Source organism: Trachypithecus francoisi, unplaced genomic scaffold, assembly GCF_009764315.1.
Source record: "Trachypithecus francoisi isolate TF-2019V2 unplaced genomic scaffold, Tfra_2.0 Lachesis_group8, whole genome shotgun sequence".
In the NCBI taxonomy this organism is placed as follows: domain Eukaryota; kingdom Metazoa; phylum Chordata; class Mammalia; order Primates; family Cercopithecidae; genus Trachypithecus; species Trachypithecus francoisi.
In genome coordinates, this window is record NW_022681473.1 from 68,120,733 (window position 1) to 68,139,572 (window position 18,840).

Below are 18,840 nucleotides of genomic sequence, written 5' to 3' on the forward strand. Positions count from 1 at the left end.
AAAGAAATGACTATCAAAAGGTGAACAAATATTTTTAAATAAAATTTGTGAAGTATGTATGTGGTACACTGTTTATAAAAATGACCACAAAATTCCTTCCAAACCTGTATGTAGGCTCCTACACAACGTGACTTAGCTGTGCCTCCCTATCAAGAGCTGAAGTCTGTTTCGCTCCCACCCTGAATCTGAACTTGGCCATGTGATTTTCCTTGGCCAATGGAACATCAGCAAACATAACACTGGGATAACTTGGAAAAGCCCACGTGCTTTGGGGCTTGCTCTCTCTTGCTGTTGGGAACCCGTCTCCGCCAGGTGAACACACTCCAGCTAGCCGCCTTGAGGATGAGCGACCACATGAAGAGAAACTCAGTCATCCCAGGCGAGCCTCTAGACATATGAACAAGGCATCCTAGACTATCTAGCCCAGCTGACCTGGCTCAAACCAGAGACACCACCTAGCCATCAGCCAGAATTGAGACAGGATAAATATCTGATTAACACACTAAGTTTTAGGTAGTTTTTATTAAGCATTAAAAGCTAACTGATAAAGTGTGTATCATTTTTAAATGATTCCTCACTTTAACTTTCTCAATTACGAGACCAACGACCAGACCAGATTATGCTGGATACAAATGTGTGTTTCTACTGCACTATTATTATCCCCAATTTCAAAAAGAACAAAAAAGCCAAAAACCACAAACATGTTAACTAATATTTCCACATTCACACGGTAAACGGTGGAGCCAAGATCTGAATCTAAATCTCAATCAGTCTAACTCTGGAGTATAGGCTGCCTGTTAAGGCCCCTGGGACACCAGCCCCACCCTCCCTGAATAAAATGACCCATGGCATAGGCTGGGAGCCATGTATTGGGTCCTTTAAAAATGCCTAGACCAGGTGTGGAAGGAAGATTTTTTTTTTACATATATCCTTTTAAACTTTTTGAATTTTGAATCACATGGATTTATCAATTTAAATATTAAAATAAAAAAATACATTCAGAAATAGTAGCATCATTTAAGTAAATGTGTACCTCCCAAAGGGACAATTTTGAGACATTACTGATTCAGGGGATAGGATTATGGAGGAGTGTGCTGCTTTCTAAATTATGCATTTTTGTAATGACTGGATTTTAAAATGTTAGAAAAATACACAGTATATACATGAAGGGGAGTTGCATGGGGACAGGTGGGTGGAAAGGCTCCACCTGTGCTGAATGACCTGCCATCCAAAGCTTCCTTCAGGGCCATCTCCAGAAATCTGACCAAGCCACCATAGTAAGAAGTCAGCGATTTCTCCTTTCTACCAGAGGGCCTGGATGCAGTTACTGGCCCTGTAAGACTGTGCCCTTGACCCTGATCCCTTTTCCCCAGTCCTGACCCTGAACAGGTCAGAAGCTCAGGCCAGTGAGGGTGGAGATCTGGAGGAGGTGACTTGAGGCCCCTTCCCTCTTAGGCTTCTCTGACAAAGGTTTTAACTTTCAAGGCCATTTGGAGTTTGGGTTATTACTTGGGATTGGATTCTTAAATTCTGAAGTGAGGCTTTTTGATGACTAAAAGTGAACTTCTAAAAGTTATCTAAGAGTGACTGGAAAAACTACAGGACCTGAGTGAGATTTCATTCAGGGGCAGAGAAAGGCCTACATCACAGACCAGGTTTAAAGAATCAGTGCAGCGAAATTAAACTGTTTTCTGTTGTATGCTATTGTGTCCCACTCGGTCAACCTACTCTCTATACAGATAAGAACAAGTTCTGTAGCAGAACTGGTTAGCTGGGGCTCCCTCCACAGATAGCGATAGGATATGGCTGGGATTGTAAACTGAGTCTTCAGGTTCTCAAGCCTTTAGCAGTAAGCAACAGAGGCCTAGAACAGGCAACTGGACACTGGCTACCCTCTTCAAAAGCAATTTGTTAGGGCACACAGTTTCCACTTTGGAGTCAAGTACGCTTGGTTTTCTCCCCACTCTCCATGCCGTTGTCAACTGTTGCCATGCGTCTACAAAGGTGGGGCTACAATAACAAAACTCTGAAGTCAGACCTCATTCTGAATCCTACCTCATGAGACCATATGCAAAGATATCTTTGAGCTTCAGTTTCCTCATGAAGATAACAGTGGCTAAATCAAAGGGTTAAATGACATAATGCATGTAAAGGACATTGTAAGGATTCAATAAATGTCAATTATTATAACAACACTAATTTTTGCCTGAAAATCCCAGAAGGATCTGTGTGAGAGAATGAAAAATACCACGTCTCCAATATTTATAGAAGTCTGTGCTCTTAAGTGGCTCCCCAGGGGACAGCACAGTGGGCAACACAGGGCTGGGGGGCCTGCACTGCTATCGTAACAAGCCTGGAAGAACAATCTGGACAACCAGCTCACCATGAAGAAGTGAGGGTGATTAAGCTGACTCAGGAGCCCAATGTTGTCTGTGGTCACTGAGTTAATCCTGGAGCACCAGGCCAGTGAGAAAAGCCAAGGCTCATTGACGGTGTATACGTTGATATGGATGTTAGCTGCTTTATAATCTCTGGAACAAAAACAGAACCCACAGGGGATTTAGATCAAGTTTCATTCTTATCATCTAAACGGGGAACAGCCAGCATGTTTGTGGAAGGCTGTTGCCTAAAACACCAGAAGCAGCTGGTCCAGGGACAATTCATGACACGATGTGACAGAATGGGCTCATGGTACAATAAGATAAAGGATTGGATTTAGCACCTCTGCTCCTGTAGCAACAGTGGTGTGCTGGTAAACCAGATGTCCTAAGGAGAATAATAAAAAGGAAGAAAGAAAACATATTTTTAAAAAGAAGAAGAAGAAAAGAAAGAATGGGGAAAAGGAAAAAGGAAAAGGAAAGCCTTATTGTAGCATTTGCAAATTTCCATGATATAAACACTCCTACCATAGCCAACTGTAAGCTACCATTGGTAGAACCAATTTGCAGAGTTTCTGAATATTTAATAACAAGCTGGTATGAGCTGGCTCTGGCATGCTACTGTATAGCAGCACCTATATACGCACTTCTATCAGAGCACTTATCACCCCCTACTTGAATGATCTGCTCACTTATCAGTCTTCTTTACTTGACTCTAAGCAAACTAGAAGCAAAGACTATGTCTTGTCTCCAGATACTCAATACCTAGCATAACACCAGGATCCACAAATATTAATTGAAAAAATAAATAAATGAGTACCAATCTGGTAAACTTATTAAATTTCAAATATAAAGAATTTTTGAAAGTATCAAAAGTAGGGGGAATAAAATCTAATTTTTCCCATGGCACTATAGGTCAGTGGGTACTTGTGGACTGTTTATAGAAACAGGAAGAAAATAAGTGGAGGAACACCTAGTAATTCTCGCTAAGTTGTCATTTTCAGGGATTCAGTTTCTCAGAAAACATATCATGTAAGTGCCTTCAAAAATTTTTTTCAACTCTGAAATGGTATGGCATAGTGGAAACTGCTCTGTACAAGCCTGGGTTTGAATCCCAGCTAGGTCATCTTAGTACATTCTTGGCCTCAGTATAGAAACTGTAAAATAATAATAATACCTCCTTAACAGAGGTGCTAGCAATTTGTTATCTAATGTTAGAATTGTCTCTGAGCCAATCCCTGCAGATAACATAAATTTTAAAAATAAATTAGGAAAAAATAGTAAAAAGTACTTTTTACCTTTTGAAACCAAAACTCAAAAACCAATCACATTCCTTGTTTAAATTTTAAATTCAGGAGATACATGTGCAGGTTTAATACATGGATATATTGCATGATACTGAGGTTTGGACCCACTACCCAAATAGTGAACATAGTACCCCACAGGCAGTTTTCCAGCTCTTTCCCTTGTCTCTCCCTCCCCCATTTTTGGACTCCCCATTGTCTGTCATTTCCATCTTTATGTCCATGTGTACCCAACGTTTAGCTCCCATTTTTAAGTGACAACATGTGTATTTGATCTTCTGTCTTTGCACTAATTCACTTAGAATAATGGCCTCCAGCTACATCCATGTTGCTGCAAAGGACATGATTTTGTTCTTTCTTATGGCTGCATAGTATTCCATGGTGTATATGTGCCACATTTCTTTATCCAGTCCACCACTGATGGGCCGTTACGCTGATTCCATGTCTCTGCTATTGTGAATAGTGCTGCAATAAACATACAAGTGCAGGTATCTTTTTAGTAGAACAATTTATTTTCCTTTGGGTAGATGCCCAGTAATGGGATTGCTGGGTCAAATGGTAGTTACATTTTAGTTCTTTGAGAAATCTCTAAACTGCTTTCCCCAGGGGCTGAACTACTTTACATTCCCACCAACAGTGTCTAAGCATTTCCTTCTCTCTGCAACCTTGTCAATATCTGTTATTTTTATTTATTTATTTTTTTACTTTTTAGTAATAGCCATTCTGACTGGTGTGAGATGGTATCTCATCAGGGTTTTGATTTGCATTTCTCTGATGATTAGTGATGCTTAGCATGTTTTCATATGTTTGTTAGTTGCTTGTATGTCTTCTTTTGAGAAGTGTCTGCTCATATCCTTTGCCCACTTTCTTAAACAAACGTAGTGACATACGTGTTCATGGATTGAAAATTCAATGTAGTAAAGATGTCAGTTCTCCCTCAAATTGATCTGTAAGTTTGATGCAGATCCTATAAAATTCCCAGCAAGGTTTTTTCTGTATAATCAGGCAAGTGGATTATAAAATTTATATGGAAAAGCACAGCCCTACAATAATTAAAACAATCTGAAAAAAAAAACAGTGCGAGAGGGAATCACTCTACCTGATACTAAGACTTACTATATAGCTACAGTAATCAAGCTAGTGTGGTATTAGAGAATGTGATTTATGGACACATAAATCAGTGGAACAAAACCGAAAACCATACAATAGATCCATACAAATGGGACAAATGATTTTCTGACAAAGGTGCAAAAGCAAATCAATGGAAGAAAGATAGTCTTTTCAAAAAATAGTGCTGGAGTAACTAGACAGCTACGGTTCCTAGAGATATCAGTAAAAAATAATCCAAAGATGTAAAAAGTCAGCCAGAGCCAGACATGGCAGCTCATGCCTATAATCCCAATGCTTTGGGAGGCCAAGGCAGGAGGATGGCTTGGGGCCAGAAGTTTGAGACCAGCCTGGCAACACAGTGAGACCCTGTCTGTACAAAAAAAATTTTTTTAAATAGCCAGGTGTGGGGGCACATGCCTATAGTCCTAACTAACTGTGGAGGCTGAGGTAGGAAGATGGCTTGAGCCTAGTAGTTCGAGACTACGGTGAACAATGATCACATCACTGTACTCCAGCTTGGGTGACAGAGCGAGACTTTGTCTCTATTTGAAAAAAACATAAAAACAAAAAACAACTTAAAAAAATAGAAGAGATAGAATGAGATACTAAAAAATGATTAACTAAAAAATAAAAAGAGAGGACAGGAGTGACCAAAAAACTCCACAAGGAATAAAAAGAACAAATAGAAAAAAAATAGCATGATGGTAATGTGAACCCAACTAAAGGATGTGAACTAAGTTTTTTTTCAGGTTCACTATTGTTAACGTTGTTCCCTCCCTCTTTTTCTTGTTATTATACTTTTAAGTTCTAGGGTACATGTGCACAACGTGCAGGTTTGTTACATATGTATACACGTGCTGTGTTGGTTTGCTGCACCCATCAACTCATCATTTACATTAGGTATTTCTCCTAATGCTGTCCCTCCCCCCACCCCATGACAGGCCCCGGTGTGTGATGTTCCCCATCCTGTGTCCAAGTGTTCTCATTGGTGAACTAAATATTAATGGATCAAACATTGCAATTAAATGTCCGAGATTGTCCTACTAGATATAGAAGAACTCACAAAATTTTGTTTATAAGAGATGTACTTTAACGATGCAAAGTGGTTGAAAGCCAAAGGACAGAAAAAGACATATTAAGCAAACACAAATTATAAGAAGGCAGTGTGGCAATATTAATACAAGAAAAAGTAAACTTTAGATAAGATTAATTACCTTAAACAAGGGATATTTCATAATGAAGGGGCCAATTCACCAAGGTCTAATAATCCTAAGTGCAAATGCACCCAATAAAAGAGTTTCAAAATACAAGAAGGAAACACACACACACACACAAATCAACAATCACAATTACAGTTGGATATGTTAACAGTTGGATATATATAGGTAACTGACAGATATATACAGTTTGGTATATATTGGTAACTGACAGATGGCAGTATAAGGAACCATTCATTTTTCTTTGATTGGGGAAGTTGCTCCCAGAAGAAAGAAGGAATAAGTCTTGATCTTGAGAAGTCTGAGAAGTCTCCTTCTCAGCAGGATAACTTGATCTTTTATAAATAGAATAATATTATTTACTAGGAAGAGTAGTCTTATATGAAATGTTCTTAAAAGGATGTTCCTGGTTAAGTATTTCTTTATTACGTATTTTGTAAATAAACATGGAACAGATTTATGAAGCATGGGTCTCTGGAGAATGACACATAAACTAGATTACTCTCTGGGACTATCAAATAGAGATGTTTCATGACTCAACTGCTCCCCTTATGTGTGAGTTAACCCTGCACAAACTCACTTGGAGGCCTCATCTATTACTCTGGGCCACAGAGTATGTGTTCAATAAATGAAGATACCTGCACAGCCACAGTCAGTGTCTCTCCCTGCTTTGTTTGAGCCTCCTGATTGCCTGCTGTATCCTTGAACTTAATGATAAATCTCGGCAGTAGGTAGGCTATCTGATATGTGAATGTTTGATCTGCAATCTAATCCTTTGTATTAGCTCAACAGAAAAAGGAAGAAAAAATGAATATGAAATTTTCAAAAAGCCTATCAACAACTTGAACTACTTGACATTTATAGAATACTACACCCAACAACTGAAGAGGGCACATAATCTTCAGGGGAACATGGGACGCTCACCAAGATAAACCATACAGTGAGCCATAAAATAAGTTTAGAATTTAAACCATAGAATTTAAAAGGGTTGAAATTATACAGGTTTGTTCTCTGGTCACAATAAGCTTAAATTAGAAATCAGTAACTAGAAAATCCTCAAATGTTTAAAAAGTTAGCGATACATTTCTAAATAATCCACGAGTCGAATGAGAAATGAGAAAACTTGAAATATTTTAAGTTGGATAACAAACAATATATCAACATCATTTGTGGGAGAAAATTAAAGCAATGCTTACAGTAAATTTATAGCTTTAAGGCTGGGCGCAGTGGCTCATGCCAGAGGTTGCAGTAGTACATGCCACTGTACTACAAACTGGGCGACAGAGTGAGACCCTGTCTCAAAAAATAAAAACAAAAAATAAATAAGTTTATAACTTTAAATGTTTACATTAGAAAGAAGATCTAAAACAGGTCACCTAATTGTCTACCCTAAAAAAGTCATCTATTAGCAAGAACAGCAAATTAAAACCAAAGTCAGTATGAAAATTATAAAGAGCAGAAATCAATGAAATAGGAAAGTAAAGCCACAATAGGAAAAATATAACAAAGCCAAAATTCAGTGTTTTGAAATGATTAAAATTCATAAACCCCTAGCAAGACTGATCAAGAAAAAAGAGAAAAAATAAAACTTCCAGTATCAAAATACATTAGAACTAAAGGTGGCAGTTGCACAACAATGTAAATGTACTAAGTGCCACTGAATTGTTCACTTTAAAATTTTATGTTAGGCTGGGCGCGGTGGCTTATGCCTGTAATCCCAGCACTTCGGGAGGCTGAGGCGGGTGGATCACCTGAGGTCAGGAGGTCGAGACCAGCATGGCCAACGTGGTGAAACCCCGTCTCCGCTAAAAATACAAAAATTAGCTGGGCATGGTGGTGTGCACCTGTAATTCCAGCTACTTGGGAGGCTGAGGCAGGAGAATCGTTTGAACCTGGGAGGCGGAGGTTGCAGTGAACCAAGATCGCGCCATTGCGCTTCAGCCTGGGCAACAACAGTGAAACTCCGTCTCAAAAAAAAAAAAAAAAAATTATGTTATGTGAATTTCACCTCAATACAATTTTTATTTAAAAAAAAAATTTAAAAACATTAAAAACTGACCAATAACAAGGAGTAATAAAAAGTAATACAAAGTCTACCAACAAAGAAAAGCCCAGGACATAATGGCTTCACTGCTGAATTCCACCAAACACTTAAAGAAGAACCAGTATCAATCCTTCTCAAACTCTTTCAAAAAATTAAAGTGGAGGGACTACTTCCAAACTCATTTTACTAGGCCAGCATTACCCTGACACCAAAGCAAGATAAGGACACTACAAGAAAAGAAAATTACAGGCCAATATCACCAGTGAAATCCTGAGACATAAAAATCCTCAACAAAATACTAACAAACTGAATTCAACAGCACCATAAAAGAATCGTTCACCATAATCGAGTGGGAATTATCCCTGGGATACAAGGAGGGTTCATCATATGCAAATCAATAAATGTGACACACTACATTAACAGAATGAAACACAAAAACCATATGATCATCTCAACAGATGTAGAAAAATCATTTAACAAAATTCAACACCCTTTCATGATAAAAACTCTCAACAGATTATATATAGAAGGAATATACCAAAATACAATAAAGGCCATTCAGGACATGGCCACTACTAAAATCATACTCAATGGTGAAAAGTTGAAAGCTTTTCCTCTAAGATCAGGAACAAGACAAGGATGCCAAATCTCACTTCTTTTTGACATAGTACTGTAAGTCTTAGCCAGAGCAATTAAGCAAGAGAAAGAAATAAAAGCCATCCAAATAAGAAAGAAGTCAGATTGTCTCTGCAGATGACATGACCTTTCATACAGAAAACCCTAAAGAATCCACAAAAAAACTACTAAAACTAATACATTCAGTTTATGGGTTGCAAAGTTGCAGGATACAAAATCAACATACAAAAATCAGTAGCATTTCTTTCTATGTACTAACAACTACCTAACTGATGAAAATAAGAAAATAATCCCATTTATAATAGCAACAAAGATAGAATTCTTAGGAATAAAACTTTACCAAGGAGGTGAAAGACCTGTACAGTAAAAACTATAAAACACTGATGAAAGGGGCTGGATGCAGTGGCTCACACCTTATAATACCAGCATTTTGGGAGGCTGAGGCAGGTGGATCACTTGAGGTCAGGAGTTCGAGACCAACCTGGCTAACGTGGGGAAACCTGGTCTCTACTAAAAACATAAAAATTAGCAGGGTGCAGTGGTATGTGTCTGTAATCCCAGCTACTTGGGAGGCTGAAGCAGGAGAATCACTTGAACCCAGGAGGCAGAGGTTGCAATGAGTGGAGATCATGCCACTGCACTCCAGCCTGGACAATGGAGCAAGACTCTGTCTCAAAAAGAAAAAATAAATACATAAATGAAAAAAATTATGTGTTTATGGATTGAAAGACTTAATATTGTTACAATGTCAAAATTACCCAAAGCAATTTACAGATTCAACATAATCCCTCTCAAACTTCCAATGTGATTTTCCACAGAAATAAAAAAGAATGCTTAAATTTGTATGACCACTAATGATTCCCAAAAGCCAAGGCAATCCTGTGCAAAAAGAACAGGGCTGGACACATCACATTCCCTAATTTCAAAATATATTGTAAAGGTGTGATAATCAAAACAGCATGGTACTGGCATAAAAACAGACACATACTGGTGGAACAGAATAGAGAGCCCAGAAGTAAATTCACATCGTTATAGTTAGTTGAATTTCAACAAAGGTGCCAATATAATGTCTTCCTCATACAATGGGGAAAGGATAGTCTCTTCAATAAATGGTGTTGAGAAATTGGATAGCCACATGTAGAAGAATGAAATTAGACCCTTATCTCATACCACATACAAAAATCAAATCAAAATGGATTAAAGACTTAAATGTAAGACCTGAAACTAAAACTACTAGAAGAAAATGGGAAAAGCTCCACAACATTGGTCTCTGGGCAATGATTTTTTCGATATGACCCCAAAAGCACAGGTAACAAAAGCAAAAATAGACCAGTGGAACCACATCAAACTAAAAAGTGTCTGCACAGCAAAGGAAACAATCAACAAAGTGAAGAGAAAATATTTAATAGCAAAAAAAAAAAAAAAAAAACCCAATGAAAAAACGAGCTAAAGACCTGAAGAGATATTTCTCAAAAGAAGACACAAATAGCCAACAAGCATATGAAAAAACACTCAATATTACTAATCATCAGGGAAATACAGATTAAAACCACAAGGAGATATCATCTCACACCTCTTAGAATTTTGGCTATTACAAAAAAGATGAAAGATAAAAAGTATTGGCAAGGATGTGCAGAAAAGGGAGCTATTGGTAGCCCAGGATGGTTACGCATAGAGCTAGGAGCTTTAGGTAATGGGGCATGGTCAGTTGGGGCGGTGTGGTGGGGAAAATATTATTGGTGATGAGAAACCCCGCGAGTAGGCTGCCTAGTGTTAAACGTTTTATTGGATTCAGTAAAGCTGGGTTATTTTCATTAATGTGAGTTGAAGAAACTCACATTACATTACACCAACCCTGTTGGTGGGAATGTAAATTAGTACAACCACTATGGAAAACAAGGTGGAGGTTCCTCAAAAAACTAAAAATAGAATTAACATATTTATGATCCAGAAATCCCACTACTGAGTATATATCCAAAGGAAGTGAAATCAATATGTCAAAGAGGTATCTGTACTCCCATGTTCATAGAAACACTATTCACAGTAGCCAAGATATGCAATCAACCTAAGTGTCCATCAAACAGATGAATGGGTAAAGAAAATGTAGTATATACATACAAAGGAATACTATTCAGCCTTTAAAAAGAAGGAAATTCTGTCACTTGTGAAAACATGGTTGAGTGTGGGCGACATTATGGTAAGTGAAATAAGCCACACAAAGAAATACAAATACCACATGATCTCCCTTATGTGTGGACTCTAAAAAAGTCAAACTTACAGAGGGGTACGGTGGCTCACACCTATAATTCCAGCACTTTGGGAGGTGGAGGTGGGGGAACTGCTTGAGCAAGACCACATCTCTACACAGAATTTAAAAATTAGCCAAGTGTGCTGGCATGTGCCTGTAGTCCCATCTACTTGAGAAGCTGAGATAAGAGGATAGCTTGAGCCCAGGAGGTGGACACTGCAGTGAGCCAAGATCATGCCACTGCCTCTCAGCCTGGGTGACAGAGCAAGACCCTGTCTTCAAAAAAAAAAAAAAAAAGGCCTGGCACAGTGGCTCATGCCTGTAATCCCAACACTTTGGGAGGCCGAGGCGGGTGGATCGTGAGGTCAAGAGATCGAGACCAACCTGGCCAACATGGTGAAACCCCATCTCCACTAAAAATACAAAAAATTAGCTGGGCATCGTGGCACGCACCTGTAGTCCCAGCCTGAGGCAGAACTGATTGAACCTGAGAGGCGGAGGTTGCAGTGAGCCAAGATTGGGCCGTGGCACTCCAGCCTGGCGACAGAACGAGACTCCATCTCAAAAAAAAAAAAAGTCTAACTTATAGAAAAAGAGAGAATAGTGTTGGTTACCAAAGGCTAATGTTGGTTACCAAAGAGTAGAATGTTGGTTACCAAAGGGTTGAGGGAGAGGGTAAATGTTGGTCAAAAGGCATAAAGTTTCAGTTAGATAGAGGGAATGTTTTGAGATCTATTGTACAGCAGGGTAACTATAGTTAATGTATATTTCAAAATAGCGGAGAGTAAATTCAAATATCTTAACATGAAAAAGACATTGTATATGTTAATTAGCTTGATTTAATCATTTCATATTATATAAATATTAATTAAAACATCACATTGTACCCTATATATACAATTATGTTGATTAAAAATACAAATTTTAAAAATGTCTTTAAAACATTAAAAAACTTTGTAGCATCACAAATAAAACAGAGGGCAACTCTATACTCATATACTTTTGATTAAAATAATGCATTTAAAGCATTCTCAGTTAAAATGGCAAGAATAATCTCATTAAACCTTTTAACCACTCCAGCAAGTACCACTGTTATTCTATTTCACAAAGGAGAAAACTGACAATTAGAAACTTTTCCAAAGTAACCAAAATAGTTGATGGCTAGGCCAGGTCTAGCAAACATAGAACTTGACACATAATAATAGCTCAATAAATGGAAGTCATAATTATTTTTCAACTACTAGATCAATCTCAGAATTAAGAGAGAAGGAAATCATTCTAGGGCCATTTTCTATTTGAAAAGAAAAAGTAGAAGAAAATAGAAATATGCTCAAAATAGAAGAGAAGTTGAGTAAAGAAAAATCTTCTGAATGGCAATTAGAGCGTAAAAACATATATAATTTTCCAAAGCTAAAAGAGAAAAAGACACTATTATATGATCAACCCATGGCCAGAAAGGCAGAAAAAGCAGGAACAGAAACAGAAATGCACGCAACAGCCTTTTATTAAACCCAAAGGAAACTTTGGATATCTATATCTATATATATCTATACATAAATATAGATATTATCTAATATCTAGATCTAGATATTATCTATAGATAGATATTATCTAATATCTAGATCTAGATATATCTATAGATAGATATTATCTAATATCTAGATCTAGATATTATCTATAGATAGATATTATCTATCTATAGATAGGCAGATAATAGATATCTGCATATTATCTATCTATCTCTAATCTGTTATTTTTTCCCTCCCTCCCCAAGGAAGACTTTGTCTCTAAAGCATTTAGAATCATATAAAAAATTAACCTTCAATCTAAGACAAAGGGGATATGGATTAAATTCAGCATGTTTAATAACAATTAAGTTTGGAAAAGTTGTCATTTTATTCCCAGGTGCTTTTAATTCTGAAAATTTGTCTCTAATTGTATATTTATAAATACAGAGGTTAATATTTTTAGTTTCTTCTCATGCTTAGCTGTTTTTACATTTTTCAAATAATGGTTTTGTTATATTCTTAATTATCCCTTCCAGAAATATGACTATCTGGATCACAAAGCCATTTACAAGGTACTGCCATCCATCTGGTAACGGTAGGAGGAAATAAACAACATTTTGAGTTCTGACTTTTCAACGTCCGCCTTTTATATAAAAACAGAAATACCAAGCATCCAAAAAAGTGTACTGAATGGTGAAAGATTAGAGCACAAAGAAGAGGCTAAAGTCTATGTTCCAGGGACATAGTCAACACTTGATAAATGTTTGTTGGCATAGGGAGGGAAGAAGGAAGGGGTAGGAAAAAGAAAGGAGATTCAAAGATGCTAACCACACACAGAAATTCTGAGATGGAAAGGGGAAGTTAAGCAGTTTAGTTAGAATGTATATTTTGTGTAAGTAAGGCAATATGTGCCAAGAGAGGTGTGGTCAAATACTTACCTTAACCCATTAGGGAACAACTTCTTGTAGTCAACATTTATTATACTGATATTGTTTTTAGCAAGGGTTTTAATGGATACTAAACGGCCCACATGCTGAAAACCAGGAGCCATGGACCTGACATATTGCCTATCATGAGTTGGCAACCAAAAAATCTGTAAGGAGAAAGAAGAAGTCCTTCAGTAGATAATCAGCTGTCCAGGTACGAAGAGCTCCACAGGGAATGGAGGGAGCTCCATTCCAGCACAGGTAGTATTCTACAGAGAGTAGAGAGAGGGAGATTCTAGTCCTTGGTGAAAGAGTCAACGTGAGCTAGTATTTTCTAATGAACTCTTATAACGGGGCTTTACTAGGTCTACTCTGGAGCTGAGTTTTCTCACGACCTCTCCATTTACCAGTTAACATCAAGTGTCAAGGACCTACTGTGTACACAAAGACTCATATAAGCAAAGTAGATTAGCTGATAGATGTAGGTGAACAGTGAGAATCAAAAACATCTTTCTGGTTCATGATGTTAACAATCATCTTTGAGGCTGGGTGTGGTGGCTCATGCCTGTAATCCTAGCACTTTGGGAGGCCGAGGCAAGAGGATCCCTTGAGCCCGAGAGTTCGAGACAGGCCTGGGCAACATAGGGAGGCCCTGCTACTATTTTATTTTTTTAAAAATTGTCTTTGAGAGGAGTCCTTTCCTGCCAACAGGGATGCTGTTATGACTCATCTATGAAATACTTCCATTTGTAAAATGACTTATATTGTTTCACTCACAGCACTCCCATATTCTAAGAATTTATGGGATTTGGAACAACTGACTGCCCAAATGCAGAGAGTTGCTTCTGAAAAACATCATGAGCAAATCTCTGCTCAAATAAGAACAAGCTCTCCTTTCTATATCATTCATCATGCCAAGTCTTCAAAGCCTTAAGGTTACCCAGGCTCTTTCTGATGGATCTATGTTGGTGTGGTTCAGGTCACATTAGATAGTTATTGCACATATTCCTCTTTAATAGGGTGCTGACATTTCATTTGGTTTGGAATAGCAAACAGCCTTAATGGTTTTCCCCACTGAGATAAATTTAACTGGGTCATTCCTAGATTACCATATGTAGCTGTGTAAGTAACAATCTTCATTTCCATAGGAAGTAAAATTACTTAAGGATCCCAGGGTAGAGCTACAAGGTAGGTCAAGTTCAACTACTGTGCTTCTAGGACATGCTACCCACCTCCCAACCTGTGTCATAAATACTGAGATAGACATACCAGATGTTGCTCGATTTTAGAGGCAAGGATCACGCTTACTACTTGACAGACAAATGTGTGTCTGAGAGGATGTTTTGGTGGAGGGCCGTGAAGATCAAATATCACAAATTTTCTTTCCTTCTTTGCAAGTGTCAATAAATCAGCTAGTGTTGGAATTGACTGATTTCTTGCTCTTTCTTTATCTGCCTTTGATAGAGGTTTCATATTGTAAAATGGCCTGAGCTAGAAATAAATACATCAAAAAATACATCAAAAGCATTTTCCAATTCTCCTACTATGTAGCCACACATCCAGCTCTACCTCAGTTGCTCCATTATCATTCAATCCACCAGGTCCTCTGAAATACTAGTCCTAGATAACAGGCGACAAGGAGAGAAATAAAATGTAATCTTCATCAATAATTAGTGTTTGGAGTGGTCTCTTCTATATCCTACAACCTGTTGTATTTGCACTGAAGGTCATGTTCTTATTCTGACCTTCCTTTCCAGCCTTTTCTCCCATAACTCAAGATAATACATCCCTTTCAGTCATGCTGGCTTCCCACATGGGCTCTCGCTATTCTAGTTTTGTGTAATAGGAAGAACACATGCTTTGGCTTCAACTGAATTTAGTGCCAGCTCTACCCCTCCCTTGACTTCCTTGCCATATCAACTTCTTAAAATTCTACCTTTCAAATGCTATTTCCCTCATGAAGCTTTCCTTTAATCTTCCTGAACTAAAGAGACTTCAAGGCTGGTGCTGTAGTCATGCCTTTAATCCCAGCAGGCTGAGGCAAGATGATCGCTTAAGGCCAGGAGTTTGAGGCCAGCCTGGGCAACATAGTGAGACCCTTGTCTCTACAAAAAAATTTAAAAATTAGCTGGGGGTGGTGATACATGCCTGTAGTCCTAGCTACTAGGGAGGCTGAGGCAGAAGGGTTACTTGAGCCCAGGAGTTTGAGGCTGCAAGTGAGCTATGATCATGCCACTGCACTATAGGCTGGGCAATAAGAGGCCCTATCTCTAAAAATATATAAATAAAGACACTTCAATGGCTTTAAAGCCCAATGGCCCATTTTTATGCCTCTGTAACTATATGTCTCATTCTGCCTTCTACAGTTATTTGGATATGTCTTAGTACATTATAAAGTTCAATCCTGGCTCACTATGCTTCTTGCTATGCAACCTTGGTAATAAAACCATTTAAATTCTCCAAGTCATCATTGCCCAAATTATAAAATAGAGGAGAGGAAAAATAACCTATATATTTCTTAGGATTATTTTGAAAATTAAATATGATAAAAATTTTTACAGGGTCTGGGAGTATGTCTGGTACATAGATAGAAAAGTGTACAATTCATATTAGTTCCTTCACTCTCTACTGACTCTACTGGAGTGTAACTCCCTCTTGGCAGGAACTGTCATATATTCTTTGAAATGCACAGCATTTCACCTAACACAGGGGAGAACACACATATGTTTGCTACATTAAATTTAATAGATGGCAACTTTTATCATCACTTGCCATTTTTTAGATCTGAGTGAAGGCAGTGATAAAAGGCTACCTCCCAGGAGAAGGAAGCAGAAGGAAGAAGTCACATTTTCTTAAGACTCAAGTAATCTCTCTTTTTTTCTACACAACTTTATCTTCATTCTCATTCATATGTCTCCTATTTCTTCTTCTTCTTCCTTTGACCTAAATAAGCTGCCTTTTTAAAAACATTTTTCTCAGGAAAGAAACAATCACATTGCACAGTATCTCCAGAAAATCGCTAGACCAGAAGGCAGATCATTGCTAGGCCAGAAGGCAGATCTAAACCATGGTTAAATTAAGATCTGATTGAAAGCTACAACTAATGGTTTTCTTAATGCTCAGGACAATAGAAAGATGCTTCAGAATTCAAGATTTTGGTAGCTACTACCAGACCTAAACCAACTGGTTCACTTAACTGTTAAACCTTCTTGTGAGAAAAACTGTTAAAAGAATTTACGGGAAAGACCAACACAAGACCAAAAATTCAAAATAGCAAAGATGGTAAATATTTAATCAATATAAGAATTTAAAACTAGACTCTAGTAAACTTTAAATAGTATTATGGGGGTAGGCCTAACAGCCGAGGTGCCTCTTTTTCTGTATATAAAATAGGAGAGACTTAATCAGAAAAATAAACTGGAATGGATAAATGCCTGTTTAGACTATATCCAACATGTGATTGAATGTTTTCAAAATGCCACAGGAAGTAACAAGCTAGAAATGAAAATAAATTTCTGGTCCTCCAGATGAAACATCTGGTTCCTCAAATAAAAATAAGATTAAAAGGCCCTCTGTTCTCTGTGTCTCTGTGTAGACATATTACAAGTAGAAAGGTTATTGGAAGACCCAATGTATAATATTGGTTAAGAAACAGAAAGACAAGGCTGGGCACAGTGGCTCACGCCTGTAATCCCAGCACTTTGGAAGGCTGAGATGGGCGAATCACCTGAGGTCGGGAGTTCGAGACCAGCCTGACCAACATGGAGAAACCCTGTCTCTACTAAAAATACAAAAATTAGCCAGGTGTGGTATACATGCCTGTAATCCCAGCTACTCAGGAGGCTGAGGCAGAATTGCTTGAACTGGGAGGCAGAGGTTGCAGTGAGCCAAGATCATGCCATTGTACTCCAGCCTGGGCAACAAGAGTGAAACTCCATCTCAAAAAAAAAAAGAAAGAAAGAAATAGAAGGACAATTAAACCTGTCCAATGATGCCACATCAAGGAAACATTCCACTGAATAGATGATTCTGATGAGAACTAACTGTAACTACTTATGAACAACAATACAATTTTCTTTTTTTTTTTCTTTTTTTTTGAGACAAAGTCTTGTTTTGTCGCCCAGGCTGGAGTGCAGTGGTGCAATTTCAGCTCACTGCAACCTCCACCTCCCAGGTTCAAGTGATTCTCCTGCCTCAGCCTCCCAAGTAGCTGGGATTACAGGCATGCACCACAATGCCCAGCTCGTTGTATTTTTAGTAGAGACAGGGTTTTACCACGTTGGCCAGGCTGGTCTCGAACTCCTGACCTCGTGATCCACCCGTCTCAGCCTCCCAAGTGCTGGGATTACAGGCGTGAGCCACCATCCCCGGCCAATAATATAATTTTCTTGTTGATATGGGTACCACCACATCTACCATTAATTGCTTACTATAAAATATCAGATCACCAGAGTACTACAACCACTCAAGTAGTGGGAATATCTAACAATCCTGTCTTCTTCCATGTCCCAACATAAAACTATTACTTTGAGACCATTATCAGAAGAACATCTCTTTCTTCTCTATGGCCCTTTCCCTATACATTTATTTATTTATTTTTAATTTTTATTTTTCTTGGGTATTGCTCTTGTTGCCCAGGCTGGAGTGCAACGGCAGTGTCTCATCTCACTACAACCTCCGCCTCTTAGGTTCAAGCAATTCTCCTGCCTCAGCCTCCCGAGTAGCTGGGATTACAGGCACCCACCACCAAGCCTGGCTAATTTTTTTGGTATTTTTAGTACAGACAGGATTTCACCATGTTAGCTAGGCTGGTCTCAAACTTGTGACCTCTCCCCTATAAATTTAAATATTAGAGGCTGGGCACAGTGGCTAACGCTTGTAATCCCAGCACTTTGGGAGGCCAAGGCGGGCAGATCACAAGGTCAAAAGATCGAGACCATCCTGGCCAACATGGTGAAACCCTGTCTCTACTAAAAATATAAGAATTAGCTGGGCATGATGGCGTGTGCCTGTAGTCCCAGCTACTCGGGAGGCTGAGGCAGGAGAATCGCTTGAAACCGGGAAGGGAGGTTGCAGTGAGCTGAGAGCGCGCTACTGTATGCCAGTTTGGCAACAGACTGAGACTCCATCTCAAAAAAAAAAAAAAAAAAAAAAAAAAAATTAGGGGGAAGCTACATGGCAAAAAGAACCACAAGAAGAAATGTACTACAAATTGTTTTTAGAGGCCTCAGAAGGTTCTATCGCACATTATCAAATTACAGCTCATATGAACATTATCATATTGATTCAAAAAATAACCAAATAGGCCGGGCGCGGTGGCTCATGCCTGTAATCCCAGCACTTTGGGAGGCCGAGGTGGGCAGATCACAAGGTCAGGAGATTGAGACCATCCTGGCTAACATGGTGAAACCCTGGCTCTACTAAAAATACGAAAAAAATTAGCTGGGCGTGGTGGCGGGCACCTGTAGT

At 38.4% G+C, this 18,840-nt stretch overlaps 1 protein-coding gene across 1 annotated transcript in view; it reads right to left on the reverse strand.

Moving 5' to 3' along the window:
- The window catches only part of GDPD4 (glycerophosphodiester phosphodiesterase domain containing 4), an 85,377-nt gene that overhangs the window by 13,834 nt on the left and 52,703 nt on the right, over window positions 1-18,840 (reverse strand). The window contains exons 12-15 of the mRNA XM_033207149.1: window positions 14,641-14,862; window positions 13,384-13,538; window positions 2,384-2,531; window positions 1,947-2,010 (exon numbers count right to left, since the gene is read on the reverse strand). Of these exons, the coding sequence (XP_033063040.1) occupies window positions 1,947-2,010; window positions 2,384-2,531; window positions 13,384-13,538; window positions 14,641-14,862 (589 nt within the window). The remainder of the gene's footprint in view (window positions 1-1,946; window positions 2,011-2,383; window positions 2,532-13,383; window positions 13,539-14,640; window positions 14,863-18,840) is intronic.